The sequence below is a fragment of the Panthera onca genome, chromosome A1, assembly GCF_046562875.1.
Source record: "Panthera onca isolate mPanOnc1 chromosome A1, mPanOnc1 haplotype 2, whole genome shotgun sequence".
Classification (NCBI taxonomy): domain Eukaryota; kingdom Metazoa; phylum Chordata; class Mammalia; order Carnivora; family Felidae; genus Panthera; species Panthera onca.
In genome coordinates this window covers 137,709,860-137,735,293 of record NC_138339.1, presented here as the reverse complement: position 1 = coordinate 137,735,293, position 25,434 = coordinate 137,709,860, and the positions used below count along the sequence as shown (strand labels likewise).

The window sequence follows — 25,434 nt, the reverse complement described above, 5'->3', positions numbered from 1 at the left end:
AAATAATGTAAAAATACATTATAAATCTGACCTTGAATTGTTAAACACACAACCAAACAACATAGCGGGAAATTAAAACCGTCAGGCTTAACAGAGAGGAGGGAAACATTTAAGATCCTAGGTGTTAAGAGTCTTGGAGGGTACAGTAGGATCAGAAAGGTAAACAGTGCTAAAAAGCCAATTAGAATACAGCCCCCCGAGGTCAAAGAAGGACCATCACCACCAAGACGACAGGGAAGCGTAAGGCTGTACCCAGCCAATGAGAACAAAAAGCAGGCTATGGACATTTTGGGAAATCCGTTACCCCTGTGCTGCTATAAAAGGCACACTTTCACTGTACGTCTGACGCCAACACTGTTCACCACTGGAACCTAAAAAGCGAGTTTTTTCTGAAGACAAGACGTTAGAAAGCTGGATCCTGGCGATTCCCAGAAGTAAATCTTTACTCATTTTGTCCTTGTGCCATAATTCAACCAGCAGTGGAATCCTAAGGAAGAGAAAACAAGTGTTTATATCTTATCATTTCTGAACAAGTCGGTAGTAGCTCTTTGAGTTCCCCAAGCACCAAGATGTTTCTGTTACCTGGGTCGGAAAGGCTCCATTCCACGGGTAACAAACAGAAAATACCATTACAGTTTCTATACCTCTTTCTGTGCAATAAAGAAAACCCACGAAGTGCTATTTTTTACTCTTCCTTCTCCTTGTAAAATAATATACATACTTGAATTGAGTAAAAAGACGTTACAGATCTTTTTCTTCACAAATCCATTTCAGACAGGTGCATTAATAACACCTTCATTTTATACAGATGAGGCAACAGAAAAAGCAACCAATTCACTACAGTCAACTGGTGCATCCGTGATAAAACTAAATAGCTTGTTCCTACTGATCTTCACATATTATGAAAAACAAGACAGTAGTCTTTCAAATCGTCTTCCTTACTCACAGATGGTATTTAACACAGTTCTAACCTCCAAATTCAGACAAATAAGATATGAAAATCTGCGAAGAGTCTCCATAACTTCATAAAACTTCAGAGCAGAAGCACCCACGTCACAGACATTACTAATTACATTACTAATACGTGTGTGTCCAAGTTATCAGATGCATTAACTGCTGTGGATCTAAATCTCTAGAAATTCCTCTTGTCAGTAACAAGATACGCATTTTCAAGAGTGGCTTCGTGTCATACACACCATATTTACGTTACCTTAAGAAGGTATCCTGCAGCTGTTGAGGCATAGTTGCAAAGTCAAATGCACAGTAAGACTGTGGAAGGAAAACTTCCATGTTTTTGCGAACTTCTACAGGAGGATTTGTCATAATAGGAGCTGCACTACCAAAGAATGGATAGGAGTACCTAGAATTTAGAAAAAAAAACAAAAAACAAACAAAAAAAAACAACCTATGATACAGGTTACAGATGAGACTTCTAATCTGTTTTTTTTTTTTAAAGGATAAAATGGATATAACAAATAGAATTTTTAGAATACGTAAATGGTACAAATACATTGTGGTTCAAATCCTGTCATCAACTTTAAAATTCTGCAAATATTGTCAGCAATTCTAGAGGAAATGCATTATGTGTATATAGCACTAGTTCCCAAAGCTGCTTTATAAGCAATCTTAAGATGAACTTCAGGGCAAGAAGTCTGGTATTGTGAAGGCTGTAACACCAAAAAAGGAAGAGAGAATCATTCTCATATACTCCCAATGACTCTAAAATTTAGGAATGACAGTGACGCCAAACGAAGACCGAGCTGCCCTTTGTCCAGGAGTCCCTTGGGGGCATTGCTCCTGTGTTTTTCATTTCTGCCCTCCCAGCAAAAATAAGCACTTTTTGGCATATAGTAAATGTTCAGGAAATACCTGCTGAATTTAATTTCTAAACTTACTTTATTTATTTAATAATGTCTTGGGGCACCTGGGTGGCTCAGTCGGTTAAGCATCTGGCTGATGATTTCGGCTCAGGTCATGATGTTATCATTTGTGGAAACGAGGCCCGCATCGGGCTCTGTGCTGACGGTGTGGACCCTGCTTGGGAGTCTCTCTCTCCCTCACTCTCTGTCCCTCCCCTGCTCATGCTCTGCCTCTCTTGCTTTCAAAATAAATAAACATGAAAAAAAATTTTTTAATCATGTCTCGATTTTTATGGGCTGAAAACCCCTAGTCACCTCCCAGAGGGTGCACCCATGGTAAGATTCTGTCTTTGAGAATCAAGGATGGAAGCAGGTGATTCAAGGAGTGACAAGACTCTTTCTTCCTTTCTTCACAGAAACCACACCTGATTAAATGGGAACATGTCTGACTACTGCTGAACTTACTCTGTATTTAAAGCCAAAGAGAAAGACAACTTGAGGCTCACTTCAGTTTCATCTCGTGTCTCGTTATGCGTTATGAAAACGGGAATTTAAAGACTAGTAACGAAAACTGCTTTTCCTGCAACAAGAATCCCGTGCATTTACTCCATTCCTACATAATGACACATGCAGTGAAATCAGCTCATCTCACAAATCCCATTCCACAGCTGCCAACCAGTTTCACACCAGTGAGAGCATGATGACATAAAATTTATCAAACGGAAAGTTAAATGGCCAGTGTTTTAAAAAATGCCACAAAATGACTCAAAGACAGAACCAACGGCCCTTATCAAGTGAATTCCAGGTGGAGTGTTAAGCATATCATAACTGTTTCCTCGGTTTAGAGTATTTTTCCCCTTTTCTTTGCCAAGCGAATGTCTAGCCTTCCTCGTATATTGACTTATTTCTCAGTCTGTCTTGTTCACGAGGTTGAGCTCTTTGTTTACGTGGCCCATAAACTCCTAATACCTGGCACACTGCTGGCATAATGTGGGCACTTAATGATTAAACAAATAGCCCATATGACAAGACGGAACCACAAAAACTAGGATGCACGCCTGCTAAGGGGGCTAGTACAAGGCTTCCCCCTCACAGCTTCTAACTGTAGATCACCTCGATATTTCTATGCTTCTAGCCAACACTATCTCTAGGTACCCTAAGATCACATTCTCTAGTAGCAGCAGAAAAGAGATCTCAGTTAAAAAAGTAGAGGGATAGGGGCGCCTGCATGACTCAGTCGGTTGAGCGTCTGACTCCTGATTTCAGCTCAGGTCATGATCCCAGGGTCATGGGATGGAGCGCCATGTTGGGATCCACGCTGAGCCTGGAACCTGCTTGAAATTCTTTCTCTCTCCCTCTGCACCTCTGCCCTGCTCGTGCTCTCTCTAAATAAATAAAATAAATAAATTAAAAAACAGAGGAAGACAAAAAGAGTAGAAATACTAGTAATAATTCTTTTTCTAAAAACAATTTGAAGAGAGGTTTTATAAACCCTTTGAGAAAAGCTCTGTCTGTTGGAGACAAGCTTTTTCTCCCTCAATTTTCAAATAACATATTAATAATTATTCTCAGCCTCTGAGAAGAGGTAAACAGTACAACTTAAGCTGTGATGGAAACAATGCCATTCTGTGAATTCACAGTCACACCCAGTGCTGGGTCCCTTTGATTTTGTCCATCGTTCACATCCAAGCTGCGAGGACTGTGGATAGAGCTGGAGAGGAATCTAAGACATGAAGGAGTAGATACAAGTATGAGTTAACTTATGCATTTGAAAGGCAGGAATGCCTCAAATACCAGCAGGAAGCAGTGCGTAGCTGTGGACGTTCCTGGAAACGGCAGTCCAAGATGACAGAAAGATTTTCTCATTTTAGTTGCATCAAGAGCACCAACCTTGTTAGAAAGGCTAGTGCTTGCTCTGAAGAAATTTGTAAGGAACAATTAACCACTCCCAACTAAAACACATTAATATATTACATTTGATATACATTTCAACCAGAAGGTTTATGAAAATGTATTATTGTTAGTAACAGGCTACTGAGTAGAGCCATTTAACTGACTGAAATATATAAGTATCTCAATTCTTTATATGGAGAAGGGTAGACACATTCCACGTGCAGCCCATTAAGGATGGTTCTCAGAGTCTCATTTATCAAGTAGTAGAGATACAACTTCCCATTATAATAGAGTTTCATAGAAAAACAAGATATTACACTTCCCTGAATTTGCCGTGACACCTTTTCTAGAAACAATGCTTTTTTTTCCCCCATTTTTTTAACGTTTATTCATTTTTGAGAGGCAGAGAGACATAGAGCACAAGAGGGGGAGGGGCAGAGAGAGAGGAAGACACAGAAGCCGAAGCAGGCTGCAGGCTCCGAGCTGTCGGCACAGAGTCTGATGCAGCACTCGAACCCACGAAGTGTGAGATTGTGACCTGAGCTGAAGTCGTACGCTTAACTAACTGAGCCACCCAGGTGACCTTCTGAAACAACACATTTTAAGAGTCGCTCTCTTTGAATAGAAGCAGTAGTAAATTATCACCAGCACCTACAATTATCACCACCTCTCATACCACCAATGCCACCGACGCACCCTTGTTGAAATTCGAACTCATGAGGACAGAACCTTGCAGGCTTTTTCAGTCCACAGGGTTTAACGAATGTTCTAACTTCTCTGGTGATGTTTCTCCCTCTGAAACTCCCAAGTAGAGAAAAGGCACTGCTCTTCAGAAAAGAATACTTTGAAGCAAAATCATATCACACCTTAACATACAGTTGATTGGAAAACCAGCTTCCAAATCATGGATACTCCTTAAGTCTATTGAGAAGCAAAAATGATGTGATGTCGCTGGCACCGCAATCTTCTGTCCCGAGGCGGTTTCTGAAGCAGTGGCTGTGGTCACTGGCTGGGCCACCGGAAGAGGCAAAGAAGAACCCATGGCTACAACGAACATAAAAATTTAAGAGAAAAAAATCCCACTCGGTAACACTTTCTCTTCCTTTATTTACCTCACTTAAAGATACCATCTCATTTCCCTCTAAGCAAGAAATGTGATCATTTGGTTTCATAAACCTCTGAAATGAGGCATAGGAACTTCTTAAAGTGACTTGCCCCCAAATTAGGTAGGCTTTAATTCCCATTTTTAGAACTGTGTAAAGAAGGCCCCCCTCTCCACATCGACTGCACACCAGAAAAGCGCTAATATACGACAGCAGCCCAGCAGGCGCCAACTTATTTCCAAGAGGCAGCTAACCTTAACTTCGAGTTCGAGGGGTTGTATGGCAGACTTAATGCAGGCATCATTACATCACTTCTGAAGACAAGGTTCTGGCTACGGAAGGCACACAGGACATAGTCTGACAAAAAGAGAATTCTACTCCAGTCCCATTGCAGACCAGAGATGGGTAGCGAGTGGCCCAAGTCCTACAGCTAATGAGTGACCGAGGGATCACTTGCACCTTAACTTCCGACTCCTGATCGAACACTGTTCTAATTACTTCCGCTACAAGATCTAACTGCGGGTCCTAGTGCAGTGGGTGGAAAATTGACACAACCAGGTAAAACCATTCTCAGGCTCTCCCTTAACTTTAGCATCAAAAATGGGTATAACAAGTTTTTGGTTATGGTACCAAATGGGTACAACCAAATGGGTACAACAGGCAGTTAGTAGCTCTTCTCTCTAAAATTCCAATGGATTCAAGATATTCAAGCGTTGCCTAGTGAAAAATATGTTAGCGAGAACTATTTTCTGTCATTTCTTCTCAGTAAGCTGTGTCTAAAATAAAAGTAATTGAATAATTCTTACCTGTTAGCCAATTCTGTGATGAAGTTACAGACTCAATTTCAATTCAATTCAATTCCATTTAAACTGAATTTTTACATCACCACACATTATTGGCTCTTGAAAGAAAATCAAACTCACAACATACTGACAAACGGTGAAAATGCTCTTCATCGTTAAGTAGATGGCTACAAAACGGACGCTTGGAAGATGTGTGAGAACGTCTTACCCTTTGCGTTTGGTTTCATGTCCCTGTCATACTGCAGGCTCTCCACTTCACTTCCGGTTGCATCATCTTGGGTTGGAGGCGACTGGTTTTGAGGTGGAACAGGGGACACGCTTGGTGACTTTGGCCCAGCGAGCATCTTCTCTTTTACAGGAGTTAAAACTTGCTTCTGTGATTGCTGTGGCTCATGTTCGTTCTGGGTCTTTAATTCAATTAAAGACTAAAAATAATTGTTAAATAAAGTATGATTCGCAAAGCACTTTCCTTCATCGTTAAGCAAAAAAAAGTCACTTTTTTTTTTTTTTAGTAATAGCTTCCCTTCCCACTTTAGATATTCCTAGTCTATTTTTCTTCATCATTTGCAAATTTTCATATAGCATCTAGAACCAGAAAAAGGAAGATGGACAGGAAGGAAACAGGATATCCAGAGCTGAGTACCAAAATATATGCTAACTGGTAAGAAGGGATATTTGGTGTAAGAAGTCAGGGACAGGCGTCCCTGGGAAAGGTTATTGTTACCAAGGCAATAAATACAATGGAGGCCTATGTTAAAACAAAACCAAAATAAAAACAGATCTAGCATGATTTTCTTCCTTTGTTCCACTTCCTTCTAAAAATATATGCATATATGTATTTTAACATATATATATATATTCAAACCCTCACATCAGTTTTTCTGTCATTTGTAATCTACATAAAGATCAGTTCTTCAGAAGAACAGTACACGGAGGCTGATTCTGGGACTATATACAATCAAAAAACATATACATCCAAACAAATACCATCTCTGTTGCCTAAAGAGAGTACGGGGACCAGAAAGCACTAATGAACCAAGAACGCTGTCTTTAAGCTAAAGCTGAGTCCACCAAAATGATACCATGAGTGCAGATTCCCAGAAATGTGGTCCATCTCTGCCAGTGACTGACCATGACCTGGGGGATGGGGGGGGTGGAGGGGAGATTCCTAGCATAGGAGAAAACGGTACGTGAAGGCCGTGTTATCACTTATAAACTACACCCAGGGCAGCTACAGTACTTTCCAGAAAAGAAACACCTATAATGGAGGCCACTAATTAAGAATAATAAATACTTGCTTACGCTAGGTCACTCTTGAAGTTCAACTTTTATCGGTCGTCACGAGTGACACCGGAGTGACAGTGCAGAAGCTGGAGGAGGAGATGGAGGGGTCACTACTTGCCTGGGCATCTACGCCTTCTCTCTGCAGAGCCACAGACACGCCCACAGTGGGGGCCAGCTGCACAGGAATAGGTGCAAGCTTTTGCTTGGCTCGCTTCGGAGGGTCAAGAATAAAAGCACCCTCAACTGTAACGGGGCGCTGGTTGATTTCCGTACTCCCCTTTTTCAGCAGTCCGGTTAAGGGCACTTCTGTACTTCCAAGTGACTGGTCTCCGCAGCAAAGATGGATCTGATGTGAAAGAGAAAATCGGAATAGGGCCTTATGGTCTCTCCTTTCTCCTAAACACATCAACTTTAACCAAAGGTTATAACATGATCCAGAGAAGGGAAGTATAATGCAGGTTATCTTACTGACCTGCAGCGACTGCGTCAAAGAGTCTCATACTTGATTGTTCAAACTGTTGATAAGGCATAAACTTTCCTAAGAACTCAATAATAAAGCTATTCTTTTTCATTTCTTCTTCCAGTGTTGCATAATCATACGTTATCACCTTTTTCTCCTTCAGGAATTATGGTTACTTTAATATCTTACTGGGTTGTTTTGACATAAGCAAATATATCATGAATACATGAACGTAAATAGAAAACAAATACCTCAAGCAATGTTTCTATTTCCATTTCAAAATTAATCTCAACATTTGTGAAAAAAAAAAAAATAATAATAATAATAAGTAAGTTAGTAGCTCCAGCCCTATCTGGAAAGTAAAGAACTTGAAATAATTCTGTTTTATTTGCCCATAAAACATCTTTAGTGTTTCTTTCTCTTTTCTTGCTTTTCAGAGTTCACATATAAAACAGTGTTTAACGCTACAAGGTAAAACAGAGTACCTCTCAGGTGGAGCGTACTGTTTATCACTGATAGCTAATCAAAACTTCAACACTACCCCCTTTCGAAACTACCCATCACCTACATACTATAGTATCAACTTGTTTACCTTCCTGTACTGGCATTCAGATGCACAATAAGCAGTCACAACACGAAACTATTTTTAGTTCTAATGTCAGCAATGACTTGTAAATTAGTCTCAATGTTATTAGGTGTGATGGTGTTAATGAGCTGGAGAGAAAGGATTTTTACGACTTAAATGTCTAGGAGAATTAAAGTAAGAAAGAAGTCAATACTTTGGTAAAGACTGGTATTTTAGATGTGGAATAAATCTCAAGATGTTTAGAAAGCTAAAATCCAGTCTACGGCCATACCACCCTGAACACGCCCGATCTTGTCTGATCTCGGAAGCTAAGCAGGGTCAGGCCTGGTTAGTACTTGGATGGGAGAAAGGTAAAATCCATATGAAAATATAAAATACAGGAAGAAAGCAGTTCATCATTTTATATAGTATTCAGCTACTTAGAATCCTGAGTTTAGCAGAACCACGTCCAAAATATACCTCTATTAGAATTTCTTAAAGGCTCTTCCCACCTCCCACCCAAATTGCAAGCAAAATCTAAAGACTGATCACTTTTAAAAAATGACTACCTAATCCTTTATTACACTACCCCATTTCAGTCTGATTAAAATCAATTGTAATAAAACAAAGAATAGTAAATTCACTGAGTAAGCTTCACTTAAAGAGTCCAATAGAACGTTATTTGACAAAATTCTTCAATTCAAGGGCAGGTTTTAGAAAGCTGGGTTATTTCATGCCTTTTTTTTTAACGTTCATTCATTTCTGAGAGACAGAGACAGAGCATGAGTGGGGGAGGGGCACAGAGAGAAAGGGAGACACAGGATCAAAATCAGGCTCCAGGCTCTGAGCTGTGAGTACAGAGCCCAACGTGGGTCTTAAACCCACAAAGCATGAGATTATGACCTGAGCCAAAGTCAGATGCTTAGCCAACTAAGCCATCCAAGCACCCCTTTCTTAGCTTTTAATAGCAATTGGGTATGTACATTCTGAAATCCAGGGCATGATCTGTGTATGACTACTAAGCCCCCTAATTAATGATGAAATCTTCCCTGAGCCCACAACTTTAGGCTCTCTATACATTTTCTATTACACAGACTGTCAACTGATACGCTTCTTTACCCAGTTATGATGAAAAGAGGTGTATCTCCTAAAATTCTCAAGTAATGGCTATACTAGGGACTTCACAAGCCAGGAGAATTCCTAAAAAATGACAAGATGTGGGGGAAAGATGACCTTCACTACTCAAAAAAGAGTCTTGGTACCTCTATGAAGCTTTAAAAAATCATCTCAAGTTGGGGCACCTGGGTGGCTCAGTCACTTAAACATCTGACTTTGGCTCAGGTCATGATCTCACGGTCCGTGAGTTCGAGCCCTGCGTTGGGCTCTGTGCTGACAGCTTGCTCAAAGCCTGGAGGCTGCTTCGGATTCTCTGTCTCCCTCTGTCTTTGACCCTCCCCCACTCACACTCTGTCTCTAAAATAAACATTAAAAAAAAAAAAAAATCTCAAGTGAAAAAGAGTTCCTGCCGTACTTACCTGTAGTTTAGACTGAAGTGCCAGGTAAACACGAAGAATTTCTATGCTGCTACGTATTCGAACAGATGCTCTCTCTGGCTCAAAGTTTGGGTTGATCAAATCACTGAAGGGTTCATTTGTAACATCATTTCCCAGCAAAGAATAGTAAAAGAAAAACTCAGGCTGTCTTTCTGGAAGTTTCATGGTACACGGAATTAACTAAGCATTTAAGGAGGAAAAAAAAAAGAGGATTCATTTATAAACCACTACACAGGCTTATGAATGTCTGATGAACTCTAAAATTTACGCTAAAATGTTGATTTTATTTCAAAGTCTTAAAATCACTCAAAATTTCTTAATCTCTGAAAAATTACAACCTCATGACTGGTTTAACTTTTCAAGGTTTACCTTAGAAAAGCCCAGAGACTAAAATATTTTTTAGAGATATGTTTTGTTTTAAAGTTTACTTTTCATCCAACTGATCCATGAACGAGTACGTGTAAGTTCTTTTAGAAGCAAGCGGTCACATATTTTAAACTGAGTCTTCTTTACTTCCGTATACCTTATTTCATCTTCTTACTCGGCCACAGTCTTCATACATAAGAGGAGGGTTTTAAACAAACTTCAGGCAGGCTATTTAATGTAACACCTTAGTCCACGCCTTTGAGAAAAAAGCTTTCTAGACACTCTGTCAAAATTGGGAAACCTACAAGTTAACAGTTGCAAAAGGATGTTTCCTGTTGCTCAAAACTGGCAGCTTCATGGCCACCTATGGCGGAAACACAGATTCCTGTCCCATGAAATATAAAATATCCAACAGACCCTAAGTGTTCACTAGGATGTTGTTAAAAATAGCAAGTGTTGTATTCATCGGTAGAGAATGGCTTAAATATATTTTAGTTATCATACAATATGGCTGCTAAATAATGATAAACTGACATGGAAGTTATCTAAGACATACTCTTAGGCCAAGAGAAGTTACAGGACAGTTTGTATGGTTCATGAAAATAAAAGAATTAACCGCTTAGAATATAGCAGCTCCGTATTCAGTATATAGCAAATATTCAATAAAATTACTTATTTTGTGTAAAATAACATAGTAAATACTCAGTAGCGATTTTTCCTTTCGTATAGAGTATATTTTTACATGTAAATGTTTACTTTAGTCCCATACATTCATGAATCTGAGAAAAAATGTATTTGAGTAGATCTTAATCATGTAGATTTATACACAGAGAGGCAGCATTTATACAGTGACAGTTGCTAAGAGCAAGTTCTGGATTACGCCCCCAATCCTGGTTCCATCAATGGCTTACTGTGAATCTCTGGGCAAAGTGCTCTATCCCTCTGTACTTCCATTTCTTTTAGGGTCAATAAAAGGATTACAAGAGAAAAAACATGTTCAAGTGGACACCACCACCACCCAGCACAGTCAGCTATTATGTGAACAAGAAAATGTCTGAAGAAAAAAAACACAGTACCTTGTCACCAGTGATTATTTTTGAGTTCAATTACAAGAGACTTTTTTTTCCCCTTTGGTTTCTTCCATAATCACAAAGCAATAAAAATTTTAAGAAGTAAAGATGGTCCTTAGATATTTCATAGCGTACTTCATTTTAAGTAATTCCACTAAGAAAAGATTCTTTTAAAAATCCTTTATCATCCTTGTTTGTTTTTTAACCCTCAACTTTCAGTATCTAAGAAAAGGAGGAAGGCACGATTATCACCGCCTGGTGGCTGCCCCAAACTAACTCCTCCATTCTACCACTTGATAGCATTGGGTTCTAAGTCACTGATGTGCATCTGAAAAGGTATTTTTCGTTGGTTTGTTTGTTGCCAAATGCTTTCTCACACAACCTTTCACTGCCTCAAAGAGAAAAAAATAAATGGCTAATTTATAAAATGCTTGGCTTGGGGCACGTGGGGTGGCTCAATCCAATTCTTAATTTCTTCTCAGGTCATGATCTCATGGCTTATGGGATTGAGCCTCACATCAGGCTCTGCACTGACAGCACAGAGCCACTTGGGATTCTCTCTCCCCTCGCTGCCCCTGCCCTGCTCACGCACTCTCTCAACAAAAATTAAGACAGGTACCAAAAAAAAAAAAAAAAAAAAAAGGTTTGTCTTCAAAAAATGAAAAAAGCAAACAATAAATATTCAACAGTATCAAAAGATGAATACACTACTGGACTTAGTTTTTTGTTTTTTAATTATTGTAAAATACACAACAGAAAATCTAACACCATAACCACAAGAACACGCACACCTCAGTAACACAGTACATTCACAATGTCGTTTATGCGCCCACATCTAGGGTCACCACATCTAGCTCCGTGAGGCTGTCACCATCCCCAAGACAAATACCGTAACTGTTACGCACTCACTCCCCATTTCCCCCTTCCTGCAGCCTCAGGAAACCACAAATATGCCTTCTGGCTCTATAGAGTCACCTATTCTAGATATTTCACATAAATGCCATCACACATTATGTGACCTTGCGTGTCTGGCTTCTTTCACTTGGCAGGTTTTCGATGTTCATCCACGATGCAGTACATGTCAGTGCCCCAGCCCTTTAGAGTTGAGTAATATCCCATTATACACACAAATACTTGGTTTATCCACTCATCTGCTAATGGACATGTGGGTTGTTTCCACCTTTTAGATACTGTGAATACTGCTATGAACATTCCTGTACACGTTTTTGTTTGAACACCTGTTCTCAATTCTTTTTGATACACACCTAGCAGTGGAAATGCTGGGCTCCATGGTAATTCTGCTTACTGTTTCTGAGGAACCCATTTTGGCTAAATTTTTAGCAGCGAGAGCCAACAGGTAATTATTCTGGTTTTGAGGGTTTTTTTTAAAAACTAAACTGAGTAACTAACCTTCCCTCTAACCAGAATGGCATATTTGGAGCAATCCATAGGCAGGGCTTTATGAAGAGAAGAAAAATAGAGAAAGTGATACAGAAAGGCAAAAACACGAATTTAGTGCGACAAAATTATACCTACTCCCTGAGAAAAATCTTTACCTGACAGTCTCGCAAGTCATATAAATCTGTGGTCACTAACTCATATTTCACTTGTAAATGCAGACTATGTGGGAACTTTGCAATTCTAAGAAAGCTATTAGTATGGTAAAAAGTTAAGTCATGAGCCATATTCTCTATTTTTGAAAAGATTAATTTACTTCAGCTGCTATCGACCAACATAATGTCAAGAAAACTGGGCTAGATCCTGAGAAGGACAATGAAGTACCAGCTCATGTTGTGCTAAGCCATTTTGGGAAGAGGCAATGCTGACGTGGGTCTTGAGTCCCTGCACTTCCTGCTGGGGCACTGACCACCCTCACACAGGCCACTTCCCTGTGTTGCTTATACAGCTGGTAACCTAGAAGGATTAGGTCAAGTGTCTTCCTGGGGAGACCAGGCGACTTACAATCAAAGTGTTCTGTGTTCCTCAGCTGTGATGGAAACCCACTCTGTACAGCAGCAACCCGGGCCCCTCGATGTCACCCCTTGGGACCTAGGGTAACGAAGACTGCAGGCAATATGCAGATGCTGATGTCTGCTGTGCCGAGAGTAATACAGTCCTTTGTCTCTGACCCAGGAACCTCCTGTCATCCGGCAATGTCCAAGAAATTCTAACTGGCTAATTTGCCAGTTTGTAAATAAGGTAAAATCTAATTCCAGACATGATACCCAATAAAGTATGACTGGGACCAAGTGTTCCCAACATTGAACATTTCTCCAAAAAATAAATATTTCAATCCTTAGAAAGAAAAATCCTTTCAGACCAGTCTTTACAATGCCACATGGTACAATGGGAAACAGTGTTTACTGATGGGCTTTCTTCTAAATGTCCAGAGATTTAATTCATTCTCTTACTACTAACATCATACCAATTTATTCTTAAAGCAGAAATATTTTCTGGTATGAATGGAAACATGTTTCTACATTTTTTTAAAGTAAAAAAAAACAGTCCACTTGCACATCTTTTTAATACCCAAAAGGCAAGTTTTTAAAAAGTCAATGTTTTCCACTCTTTGTGAGTCACTAATCAGAAGGAAAGTCTTACCTGCTCCAGTTGGGTGGCAAATGCTATGGTCACTGACATAATGAAGGAGTCTGTGCAATGCTCGGCTGGTCCGATCTGATGGTAGCCTCCCTCCTCATTCAGCACTGCCACAATGTCCTTGGGGTTGAGGCCAGACAAGCTGGCAGGTACTTTACAGGGAAAAAACACAATTAAACTATGTCACAGTGTGCCATAAACTACTGTGAAGGTTTTGAAAGCTGGGTACGCTTTGTATCTTGCTTGTAGTTTTCATGGATATAGTATCTCAATAAGGTTTCCTTGGATTTTCTTGTTTTTAACACCCTCAAAAAAAAACCTTACTTAAGCACCGTTTTCTTTCTGCACATAAAAGCCTTATTTTGGAATACGGTAATATTTTTAAAATAAATAAACCACAAAGAAAAGACATTATAGGTTTCCTGAAGGCAGTGAATCTCAACTGGGAACTGAAAAATAAACTCCATGTGGCTAAGAAGAGAAAGGTGAACATACACAGGATAAGGGAGTAGAAAAGAGTGTTCTAGGCAGAAGGAACCGCACTGCAGAGACTGGGAAGGAAGCGAAAGCCTGTGGTTAGAGAAGTGAGGTAGGCGTGGTGCTGATCACAGGGTGATGACCGACATGGAAGGCACATGTCACGGGGCTGGAGGGCTAAGCAGAGGCTTAATGGATGCCACGCTAAAACAGTGAGATAGTTTCCTAAGAGGAAACTATGAACCAATTAGGAGAAGAGAAGTGGCAGAATTCACACCTCATATATATACATACCCTATCAGTAAGTAATCCTCTCCGGATTCCAATTTTCCAGGCTGAGGTGCAAATTGCACCTCTGGCTTGAAAATGAGTCTCAAACAAAACTCTTTAGCTAAAAGACAGCTCGGACTCTGATGGGGGATGGAGGGAGGGGTAATATGCAGGGTTAATCCTGAGTGTCTGACTCTTCCTTTCAGCTCAGGTCATGATCTCGCAGTTGTGAAATCAAACCTTGCGATGGGCTCTGCCCCAGAGCCTGCTTGAGATTCTCTCTCTCTACCCATGCCTCTGCCCCTCTTCCACTCACACTCTCTTCTCGCCTCATCTCTCTCTCTCTCTCAAAATAAATACATACATACATATATAAATAAAACTTTAAAAAAATATAAGAGGGGCACGTGAGTGGCTCAGGGAATTGAGGGTATGACTCTTGATTTCAGCTCAGGTCATGATCTCGTGGTTGATGAGTTTGAGCCCCGCAGTGGGCTCTGTGCTGACAGCATGGAGAGACACCTTAGGATTCTCTGTCTCCCTCTCTCTCTGGCTCTTCCTCACTTGAGCAGGTATGTACACACACACATACTCTCTCTCTCTCTCTCAAAAATAAATAAGTAAATAAAAATAGCATCATGGTTTAGAGCAGAGACACTCCAGTAACACAGACCAAGGTTCCAATCCCAGTTCTGCCATTTGCTAGTTGTATGTTGTAACTATATGATCTCTTTTAGCTTCCATTTTTATTTCTGCAAAGCTTTTATGTCGTTTAGAAGATTAAATCAAAGCAATGCATTTAGTACAGTATCTGACAATCACTTTAATAACGATAGCCATGAAATATTAAGGTCAGCAGAGCTTAGAAGTCAGCAGAATAACTATGGCAGGTCTCCCATTGTCAGGGAGTTACAGGTATGGAAAGGAAGAACAACTAGGAAAACTCTTATATAAGACTGGATGGAATGAAGGTGTCAATGTGAATGTATGCTGTTCACTAAATGTGTAAATAAACAGAGCCATAAAGGTGTCTATGTGTGTGTTATATATACATATATATACATATATATACACACACATATACATATATATATGTGTATATATATATGTATATACATATATACATATATATATACATGGGGTGTATATATATACATATATATACACACACATATATACATATACAAATACATATACATGTTTATGTATATATGTGTGTGTATGTATACACACGTGCACCGATCCCCTTTTTCCACTGGAACACCCCAATAGCAACTGGCATATCTTGCACTTGGAACTTGACTCTTCAACATCTTTCTTTACTAAAAGGAAGCAGGCTCCTTAAAGAAACAGCAGAACCCAGGGCTAAGATAGATAAAGAACAAGATAAGCCTGGATCATCTTCTTATGCCAGAAACCAAGAAAAAGCTCAAAGAATTACGGACATAGGCTATCTGTCAATAATCACTCTGAATGTATATGGACTAAATGCTCCAATCAAAAGATAGAGAGTATCAGAATGCATAAACAAACAAACAAAAAAAACCAAGACTCATCTATATGCTGCCTGTAGACTCATTTTAGACCTAAAGACACTTGCAGATTGAAATTGAGGGGATGGAGAACCATTTCTCACGCTAATGGATGTCAAAAGCAAGCCCGGAGTAGCCATACTTCTATCAGACAAACTAGATTTTAAACCAAAGACTGTAATAAGAGATGAAGGGCATTATATCATAATTAAGGGGGCTATCCCAAGAAGACCTAACAATTGTAAATATTTATGTTCCTGATATGGAAGCATCCAAATCTATAAATCAGTTCATCACAAGCATAAAGAAACTCATTGATAACAATACAATAATAGTAGGGGATTCTAACACCCACTTACAGCAATGGGCGGATCATCTAAGGAGAAAAATCAACAAGAAAACAATGTGTTTGAATGACACACTGGACAGGACAGACTTAAGATATATTCAGAACATTTTATCCTAAAGTAGCAGAATACACATTCCTGTCGAGTGCACATGGAACATTCTCCAGAATAGATCACATACTGGGTCACAAATCAGGCCTCCAGAAGTATAAAAAGACTGAGGTCATACCATGCGTATTTTTATACCACAACACTATGAAACGAAGTCAGCCACAAGAAAAAATTTAGACAGACCACAAATACATGAGGATTAAAGGACATCCTACTAAAGAATGAATGGGTTAACCAGGAAATTAAAGAAGAAATTAATACATAGAAGAAAATGAAAACACAACAACCCAAAACTTTTGAGATGCGCCAAAAGTGGTCCTATGAGGGAAACATATTGCAATACAAGCCTACTTAAAAGGCAAGAAAGGTCTCAACTACACAGCCTAACCTTACACCTAAAGGAGCTAGAAAAAGGACCAGCAAATAAAGCCTAAAGCTAGCAGAAGAATGGAAATAATACAGATTAGAGCAGAAGTAAATGATATAGAAACCATAGAACAGATCAATGAAACTAGGAGCTGGTTCTCTGAAAGAATTAATAAAAATGATAAGCTCCTAGACAGACTTATCAAAAAGAAAAGAGATAGGACCCAAATAAAATCGCAAATGAAAGAGATCACAACCAACACCGCAGAAATACCAACCATAAGAGAATATTATGAAAAATTATATGCTAACAAGTTGGGCAACCTGGAAGAAATGGATAAATCCCTAGAAACATACAAACCACCAACACTGAAACAGGAAGAAACAGATAACTTAAACAGACCAATAACAAGCAAAGAAACTGAATCAGCAATCAAAAATCTCCCAAAGAACTAAAGTACAGGGCCAGATGGCTTCCCAGGGGAATTCTCCCAGCCATTTAAAGAAGAGCTAATAGCTATTCTTCTCAAACTGCTCTGAAAAAATGCAAATGGAAGGAAAGCTGCTAAACTTACCTTGATTCCAAAACCAGACAAAGACCCCACTAAAAAGGAGAATTACAGGCCAATATCCCTCATGAACATAGATGCAAAAATTCTCAAGATACTAGCAAATCAAATCCAACCAGTACATTAAAAGAATTATTCACCCGTATCAAGTGGAATACGGGCGGCAAGGGTGGCTAAATATTTGCAAGTCAATCAATGTGATGCACCACATTAACAAAGGAAAAGATAAGGACCACATGATCCTCTCAATAGATGCAGAAAAAGCACGTGACAAAATACAGAATCTATTCTTGATAAAAACCCTCAACAAAGTAGGGACAGACGGAACATACCTCAACTTAATAAAGACCATCTATGAAAAACCCACAGCGAACATCACCCTCATTGGGGAAAAACAGAGCTTTTCCTCTATGGTCAGGAACAAGACCAGGATGTCCACTCTCTTAACATAGTAGTCCAAGTCTTACCCCCAGCAATCAGGCAACAAAAAGAATTAAAAGGCCTCCAGGGGTGCCTGGGTGGCTCAGTCAGTTAAGTGTCCAATTCTTGATTTCACTCAGGTCACGATCTCATAGTTCACGGATTTGAGCCCCACACTGTCAGTGTGGAGCCTGCTTGGGATTCCACCCCCCAACTCACTCTCTCTCAAAATCAGTAAATAAATAAAAGGCATCCAAATCGGCAAGGAAGAAGTCAAACTTTCACAATTTGCAGACGACATGATACTCTATATAGAAAACCCATAGGACTCCACCAAAAAATTGCTAGAAGTGATACACCGGTTCAGCTAAGTCGCAGGATCCAAAATCAATGCACAGAAATCTGTTTTCTATACACCAATAGTGAAGGAGCAGAAAGAGAAGTCAAGGAATCGATCCCATTTACAACTGCACCAAAAACCAGAAGATACCTAGGAATAAATTTAACCAAAGCGGTAAGAATTATGGAGACAAGCTAACGGAAACAGAAGTTTGAAGGGGCTCTCGCTGCACAAATCAGGGACAAATGATGATAAATATTGTAACCCATTAAGCAAAAAGAACTCTAAGTCCACACTTGATAATGTCTCACAAAATATTAATTATAAGTGAAGGAAAGAAAAAGTAACAGGCATACGCTACCTGAATCATAACCAAAATGGACATCACCAGTAATGGAACAAATCAAAGTTGTGTGCTGATAGGATGCACTGAAAAAGAACAAAAGCATCACTTCTCTGATCCTCCTGCCAAAGATCTAGAACCTAAATCTAATACCAGATGAACCCCAACAGTACAGGGGGGGCAGGCTCACCAAACACTGAGACTTCATCACAGGACTACAAAACCCCTCCCTCTCCTTCACCTCTAAATTACCTAAGACCTGTCTTCTTCTTACCCAGGGTATCACGTCCACTTTTCAACAAAACAGTACAAGGCACACTAAAAAGCAAAACAAAAAAACAAAACAATCTAAGCTTCTCTTTCAGGAAAGTAAAATAAGAGCAGCACATTTCTGCAGATCAAATTCAGTCAGCAGAGAAAGAGACCTAATAAACACCGAAAGCTGGCTCTCTGAAAACATCAATAAAATCAGTAAGCATTTAGCCAAGTTACTAAGAGAAAAAGAGAGAAAATACAAATTCCTGATATCCGAAATAAAAGGAGAATCACTGTACAGTCCATAGACATTAAAAGGATACTGAAGGAATGTTACACGAACGACTTTTTATCCACAGATTCGATTGCCTGTAAGAAGAAATGGGCCAACTCCCTTGAAAGACACAGTCTGACAAAAGTCACACAGGAAGAAACACACAATCCAGACAGGCCTATATCATTCTGTGAAATTGAATCAATAACAACTTTACACAACAGAAAGTACCAGACCCTGATGACTTCACTGGTAAATTCTACCCAACATTCAAGGAAGAAAGACCAATTCTCCACCATCTTTTTCAGACAACGGAAGCAGAAGAAATAATCCCTAACTCATTCTATGATGCCAGCATTTAAAACCCTGATGTCAAAACCAGACCCAGACATTACCCAACAAGAACACAAGAGACCACTAGCTCTCATTAACATACATGCACAGATTCTCAACAACCTATTGGCCACGTGAATCCAACAACGTATAAAAAGAACCATACACCACAACCAAATGCTATTTTTTGCAGGTACACAAGACTAGTTCAACATTCAAAAATCTGCTAATATAATCCATCACATCACAAACTAAAGAACAACCACATGATGGTATCAAATATGCAGAAAAAGCATCTGACAAAATCCCACACTCGGTAATGATGAAACACCCTCAGTAGACAACTAGAGAGTAACTTCCTCGACTTGATAAAGAACATCCATAAAAATCCTCCAGAAACAAGGCAAGGAGATCCCCTTTCATCACAGCTTTGTGGTGCCGGACTACACGTCCTAACAAACGCAGGAAGATAAGCAAAGGAAACAAAGGCATGCCGAGTGGGAATAAAGACATGATATGGTCTTTGTCTGCAAATGATGCAAAGTCTATTCCCAGCAGAATCAGACCTATAAATACACAAGGAACAAACTGGTGGCTGCCAGAGGGAAGGGGGGCGGTGGCCACAACGAATGAAGGGGAATGGGAGGTACAGGCTTCCGGTTACGGAAGGAGTAAGTCACAAGGATGCAAGTCACATCACAGGAACACAGCGATGTTACTATGACAGCCGCACGATGACACGGGGTCTCTACACTTGTGCTGAGCGCAACATCACGAACAGACTGGTCAAATCACTATGTCGTACGCTTGAAACCATTAGGACATTTTACGTCAACCATACTTCGGTGAAAAAAAAAAACAAGTGTTTGTCAGTTAGGCAGAAAGGAGGGAGAAACGGCACAGACGGGTTTCAGGGCAGTGACACTGTTCTGTGGGAAACTACAGTCATAGACGTAGGTGATTACTCGTTTGTCAAAACTTACAGAACATAAAACGCCAAAAATAAATGCTAATGTAAACCGTGGAGTCCGGGTGATAAGTGATTGGCTCATGTAGGCTCATCAATTTTAACATGTGGCCCCTCTGGCCGGGGAGGTGGATAGTGGGGCGGCTGTGTGGCTGAGGAGACCAAGGTCCACAGCAACACTCTGCCCTTGGCACTCCGTTTTGCTGGGAACCTAAAACTGCTCTAAAATAAAGTTTATTAATAACAAAAAAAAAAAAAAAAAAGAAAAAAAGAAAAAAGAAAAAACAAGGAAAGAAAAATATGAAGGTGTGGTTAACAGGTGAGTGAAGAGAGAACAGCGTAACTGTTTGGCTTTCTCGTGCTCATCCTAGGAAGAAAATTTTCCTAAATAGCCATCTTCAAGAATACACAATTGTGCTTTGTCATATACCAAATAAAGAAAGGAAAATCTTGTCTATTTCTAGCTCTTCTCTAGGAAGAGTTAGAGCAGTGCTGCACATTTAACAATACGACAACATCTGTCGGAGGCACCAGAGTAAAATGTGTTTACACTCCTGCGTGTTATTTTCCTATCACACCACCCACCGCTCCTGAAGCTCTAGTCCACAGAAACAACTTTTCAGACGACGTCCTTAGAAACGACGCACAAACCTTTTCCATCTCGAGGGGGGGCTCCTTTTGCTTTAAAACTATCCACTGGTGCCTTGGTGTCTGTTTCCAAACCAATGCTTATCTGTATCTCCGACTTGAACTTGGTGTATTTATTACTCAACAGCTGGTACCATTTTGGTGCCTGGAGAGTAAGTAACAACAAAACAAAAACACCTTAATAATTAATAGGAAACAAACAATAGTGGGAAATGTCCTATAAGGCTTCCAAATATATTTCCTGTAGTTCCTTAGCACTTTCTCCTCTTTTAAAGTATTTTTCACATTTTCCTCAAAAGAATCTAATCCTGCTTAGGAAGCTAACTGTATTTCCTCTTAAAAAAAAAATAAGAAGTTTAGGGGGACCTAGGTGGCTCAGTTGGTTAAGCGTCTGACTTCGGCTCAGGTCATGATCTCACCATTCATGAGTTTGTGTCCCATGTCGGGCTCTGTGCTGACAGCTCAGAGCCTGGAGCCTGCTTCGGATTCTGGGTCTTCCTCTCTCTCTGCCTCTCCCCCAGGTGCACTCTGTCTCTCTCTCTCTCTCTCTCTCAAAAATAAATATTAAAAACATAAAATGAAAATAAAAAGTTTAGACTACCAATTTTCCCTTTCCCTAACCCCTAATTTGTCACTTTTTCTGGTATATACCTTTGCTGCCTGCCACATTTCTGCTTTGTCCTACATATACCAAATGTGCAGAAAGCTACTGTTAACAAAAAGACACTAACAAAATACTGAAGGAAAGACCTAAGGTAGAGCTCTGGGTTATGAACCACATACTTGGCTGAAATATAAAGGCTTTCTCACAGGATGAAGTATCATAAATTACCTCAATATCCTGGCCACAGCAATTTGAGAAATTCTAATACTCAAACCAGCCTGCACAATCTCATGGCTCAGAACTGCATGTTGCATTAATGCAGGGACACCATTTCAATTCATGCAAACAGCGTTCTTGCTCTAACCACTATTATATAAAGACATAGAAATTGATCTTTATAGGGGCGCCTGGGTGGCTCAGTTGGTTAAGCGACCAACTTCAGCTCAGGTCATGATCTCGCAGTTTGTGAGTTCGAGCCCTGCATCGGGCTCTGTGCTGACAGCTCAGAGCCTGGAGCCTGCTTCAGATTCTATGTCTCCCCCTCTCTCTACCCCTCCCCTGCTCACGCTCTGTGTCTCTCTGTCTCTCAATAATAAATGTTAAAAAAAAATTTTTTTAAAGAAACTGGTCTTTAAGAATATCAAAACCAAAAGCTTCTGGTAAGTAAAATAAGCCTAAGCCATCATTTTTTGGGTTTTTTTGTTTGTTTGTTTTTTTAAATCCACACCCAAGGTTTTTAAAAGAAAAACTCATAATCTGTTGTGTATTTTTTTTATGATGGATATATTACAATTTTAAGTCTAAGCCTGAAAAAGAGTTTTAGCTACTCAGGGAATTTATGCTATGTTTTTCTGTTTTAGAACTTTGAAAAACAAAGCTTATTTTTTTGTGTTTCTTTTCATTTACAGATAATCAATTTATTCTGAACTTCAAATATTCTACGCACCAACTTCAGATAGTTCTGCTAATAAACAGGAGTGATTAAGACAACATCTGGCTTTCTTAAAACTCTTAATTCTGAAACATTTCCCCTGAACTCTGTTAATGATAAGAAGTGAATGTAATGACAAAAGTGTCCTACAGGACCAGATAGGGCAGGTGGGACAGGGGCAGAAAGGAATGCCACGTGCATTTACAGCTATCCTCCTCCTAAAAGGATTACCTTCTGTGTAACCAAAGCAACCGCAAAAGGATCCTGTGCAGGTAGCACAGCTAGGTAAGACATACATCAGGGGCATGATCGTGGCTCCTGGTTGAGGGGCTAAGACTTCAGAAAGAAAACCTCTTCAGAACCTAGGGACAGAGAGGTGAGGAGTACCCAAGGAGGGAGGAGAAACAGATTCCCTTTTAGAGAATTTTTTAAATTCCCATTTCTTTTGAAGGATTCCAAATGTGGGCTAAGCTAACTGGCTCCTTTGTAAATACCGTGGCTATCAGTAGCGAACATGTTGCTAAGAGATCAATTTTCCTTCAGAGAATCCTAGTTTAGGATTCAAATCAAGAATCAAAGACTTCAAAAGTAAGTTTATTTGTTTGTTTTTGTTTTAAGTGACAAAACAAAGTTATTAAGAACCATTCAAAGTATTTCCAAAGTCAGTAACATAAAAAAAGGTGAGAAAAGGCGTGCGTGGGTGACTCAGCTGGTTAGGCGTCTGTTGATTTCAGGTCTGGTGATGAGCACGGAGACTGCTGGGATTCTCTCTCTCCCTCACACTCTCTCTCTCTCTCAATATAAATATATAAACTTTAAGAAAAAAAAAAAAAGATCGGTAGATATTTTAAAAGAGAAAAGAAACATCTTCAGTAACAAAAAGCACTGACATAGGAATCGAGACCCTGAATTATTTTTCCTTCTTTATGTGTGTACTCCTGGCAAGGCTGCTGTTTATGTCCCATAAGTGTATTTCACTGAGCTCACGTGTTCTGACTGCTACACACGGAAGGAATGGGAAGCAGGGGAAGGAATCAGGAGGCTACTAGCACAGCCAAGGTTAAGAAAGGACAGTGCCTTAGGCTGGGATCGCAACGGCGAAAATGTACAACAGGAGCTGGATCAGGAAGGGGTCGCCGCAGGCCTGAAACCAACTGGAAAAGGATGGCTACGGAGGCCGGAAACGGAGGCCGTCTGGCCTGCGTACCTGGAAGAGGGGTGCCGTTCACCAGAACAGGGCACACGGCAAAAGCACTACCTCTGAAAGCAAAGCTTGGCAGCTGAACATGCTGAGCTCCAGGTCACAGCAATGCGGCCGAACGTCTGAGCTCAGAGAGAATTTTCTTTGAGAAAGGTCGTTCTAGGTCAAAGAAATGACCAAAATAGTGGGACTTTCTAAATCAAATTCCTCAAGTGAAACCTCAGAATCGCCACACCGGCTCAGACCCTCGCCCTTTCAGGTCCGGTACCACAGGTTCTTTCCATCAATGGGTTATCTACTAAAAATCCGCACCTAACGTCATCGGTAAGAACACATCAAAAGGGCAATACCTGCTTTGTTTCTTGAGCAGTCCTCAAGTCTAGCACAATGTAGCCTATAGTTTCCTTGGCTGAAGATACGGGATCCAAGGCAAAACACTGCAGTTTGATAGGCGTGCGTTGCAGCCTGTAATGTAACAGTTTATGTTATAGACGAACTAGCTTCTGCTTAATATTGAGCTGATGTTCTGCTAGTTTTGAAAAGCTGCCTGCTACTAGCAAGACAACTATAATTCTTTCGGATAATCTCTATTTTCTGCAAAACTTCAACTGACATGAACTATTCATCATGCCTATTTATCTTTACACCAAGTAATACTACAACCACATCAAAAATCTTGGTCTCTCTCATCTGAGGAGCTATGCTGTAGGTCAGTGCTTTTCAAGCTTCCCTACCATACAGAACTCTTTAAAAGTTAATAAATTAAAATTGAACATGAATCTTCAAGATTGATTTTAAATTATCCTTACACTGTCATACACACATAAAACTACCAATACACATACGTGCTTAAAGCTCTTTTTGTCACTAAAATAATGAAATCAACTTCAGAATTAAATACCATAAAACCACAGACTATTGAAAGTAATAATTCATTGTAATACACAACAATGTTCTGTAAGCATGACCTTGGCTGGTATAGCAGGGGTTCTTGAGAGTCTGAAACCTCTATACTGGCTCATACATAAGCTCATTAGATTCGACCATCACTGTTACCTAATGGAATGACTATAAAACTTGCACTTGGCATACAGTCTTTATTTATATACATGCAATTTATCTGTGTTCTTTTCTCAGCCTCCAACACGCAGAGTGGTACCACTTGGTATTAACACAACTGTGAACACCACGGGCACTAATACCTCCTATCAGGACTCTGTGCAGATATTCCAGAAGTCACTGAACACAAAATTTTGATCTTCTAAGAATTTAATGCCCTTGCAAATCCCCCAAACAAATCCATGGACCGATCTGGCCACATAAGAAAATAAATTTCTCCTTACATTCACTTTTTAACTTCGTAATTTTATTTGCTTTAGTCCTAAGACACACCAATGAATGAAGTAATTCTGTGCTTTCCAGAAAAGAAATATGTTTTTCCAGTCCTTTTTAAAATAGAAGTAGCCACACTCTTGCCTGTTTCGAGTCATCTGAGTTCATGAAATAAATAAGAGGCTGGAGCTTTAAGCCTGTTTTATGTACTGATATGAAGTGTTTAAAGGGCTCAAATTAAGTATAAAATTTATTAGAGACCCTTACGTAATTACTATACGCATATCTCTACATATCCTTAGCAAGCCAGATAAAGTTATGATAAAGGAAGTAATAGAAATTACAGTGAATTCCAACCCATGTTTAATATTGGGTAACTATCATTACAGCACTTCTAGAGTATCCTCTCAGACATCAGGAAAAAAAAAAAGCTACGCGTAATGGTTAAAAACTTAGGCTCTAGAACTCAAATGGCTGGGCTCTACCATTATCCGGCTGACTGCCTTGTAACAGGTTACTTACCTTCTTAGGCCTCAGTTTTTTCATCTGTAATTGGGGGA

The 25,434-nt window shown here is 39.7% G+C and overlaps 1 protein-coding gene across 4 annotated transcripts in view; it reads right to left on the bottom strand.

The window, feature by feature from the left end:
• The window catches only part of CEP120 (centrosomal protein 120), a 79,338-nt gene that overhangs the window by 48,809 nt on the left and 5,095 nt on the right, over window positions 1-25,434 (bottom strand). For all 4 annotated transcript variants that reach the window (XM_060636265.3, XM_060636262.2, XM_060636264.3 and 1 more), the window contains exons 4-12: window positions 23,893-24,007; window positions 20,810-20,951; window positions 13,558-13,706; window positions 9,503-9,700; window positions 7,061-7,288; window positions 5,867-6,083; window positions 4,619-4,796; window positions 1,211-1,360; window positions 305-487 (exon numbers count right to left, since the gene is read on the bottom strand). In XM_060636265.3, coding sequence (XP_060492248.1) covers window positions 305-487; window positions 1,211-1,360; window positions 4,619-4,796; window positions 5,867-6,083; window positions 7,061-7,288; window positions 9,503-9,700; window positions 13,558-13,706; window positions 20,810-20,951; window positions 23,893-24,007 — 1,560 coding nt within the window. The remainder of the gene's footprint in view (window positions 1-304; window positions 488-1,210; window positions 1,361-4,618; window positions 4,797-5,866; window positions 6,084-7,060; window positions 7,289-9,502; window positions 9,701-13,557; window positions 13,707-20,809; window positions 20,952-23,892; window positions 24,008-25,434) is intronic.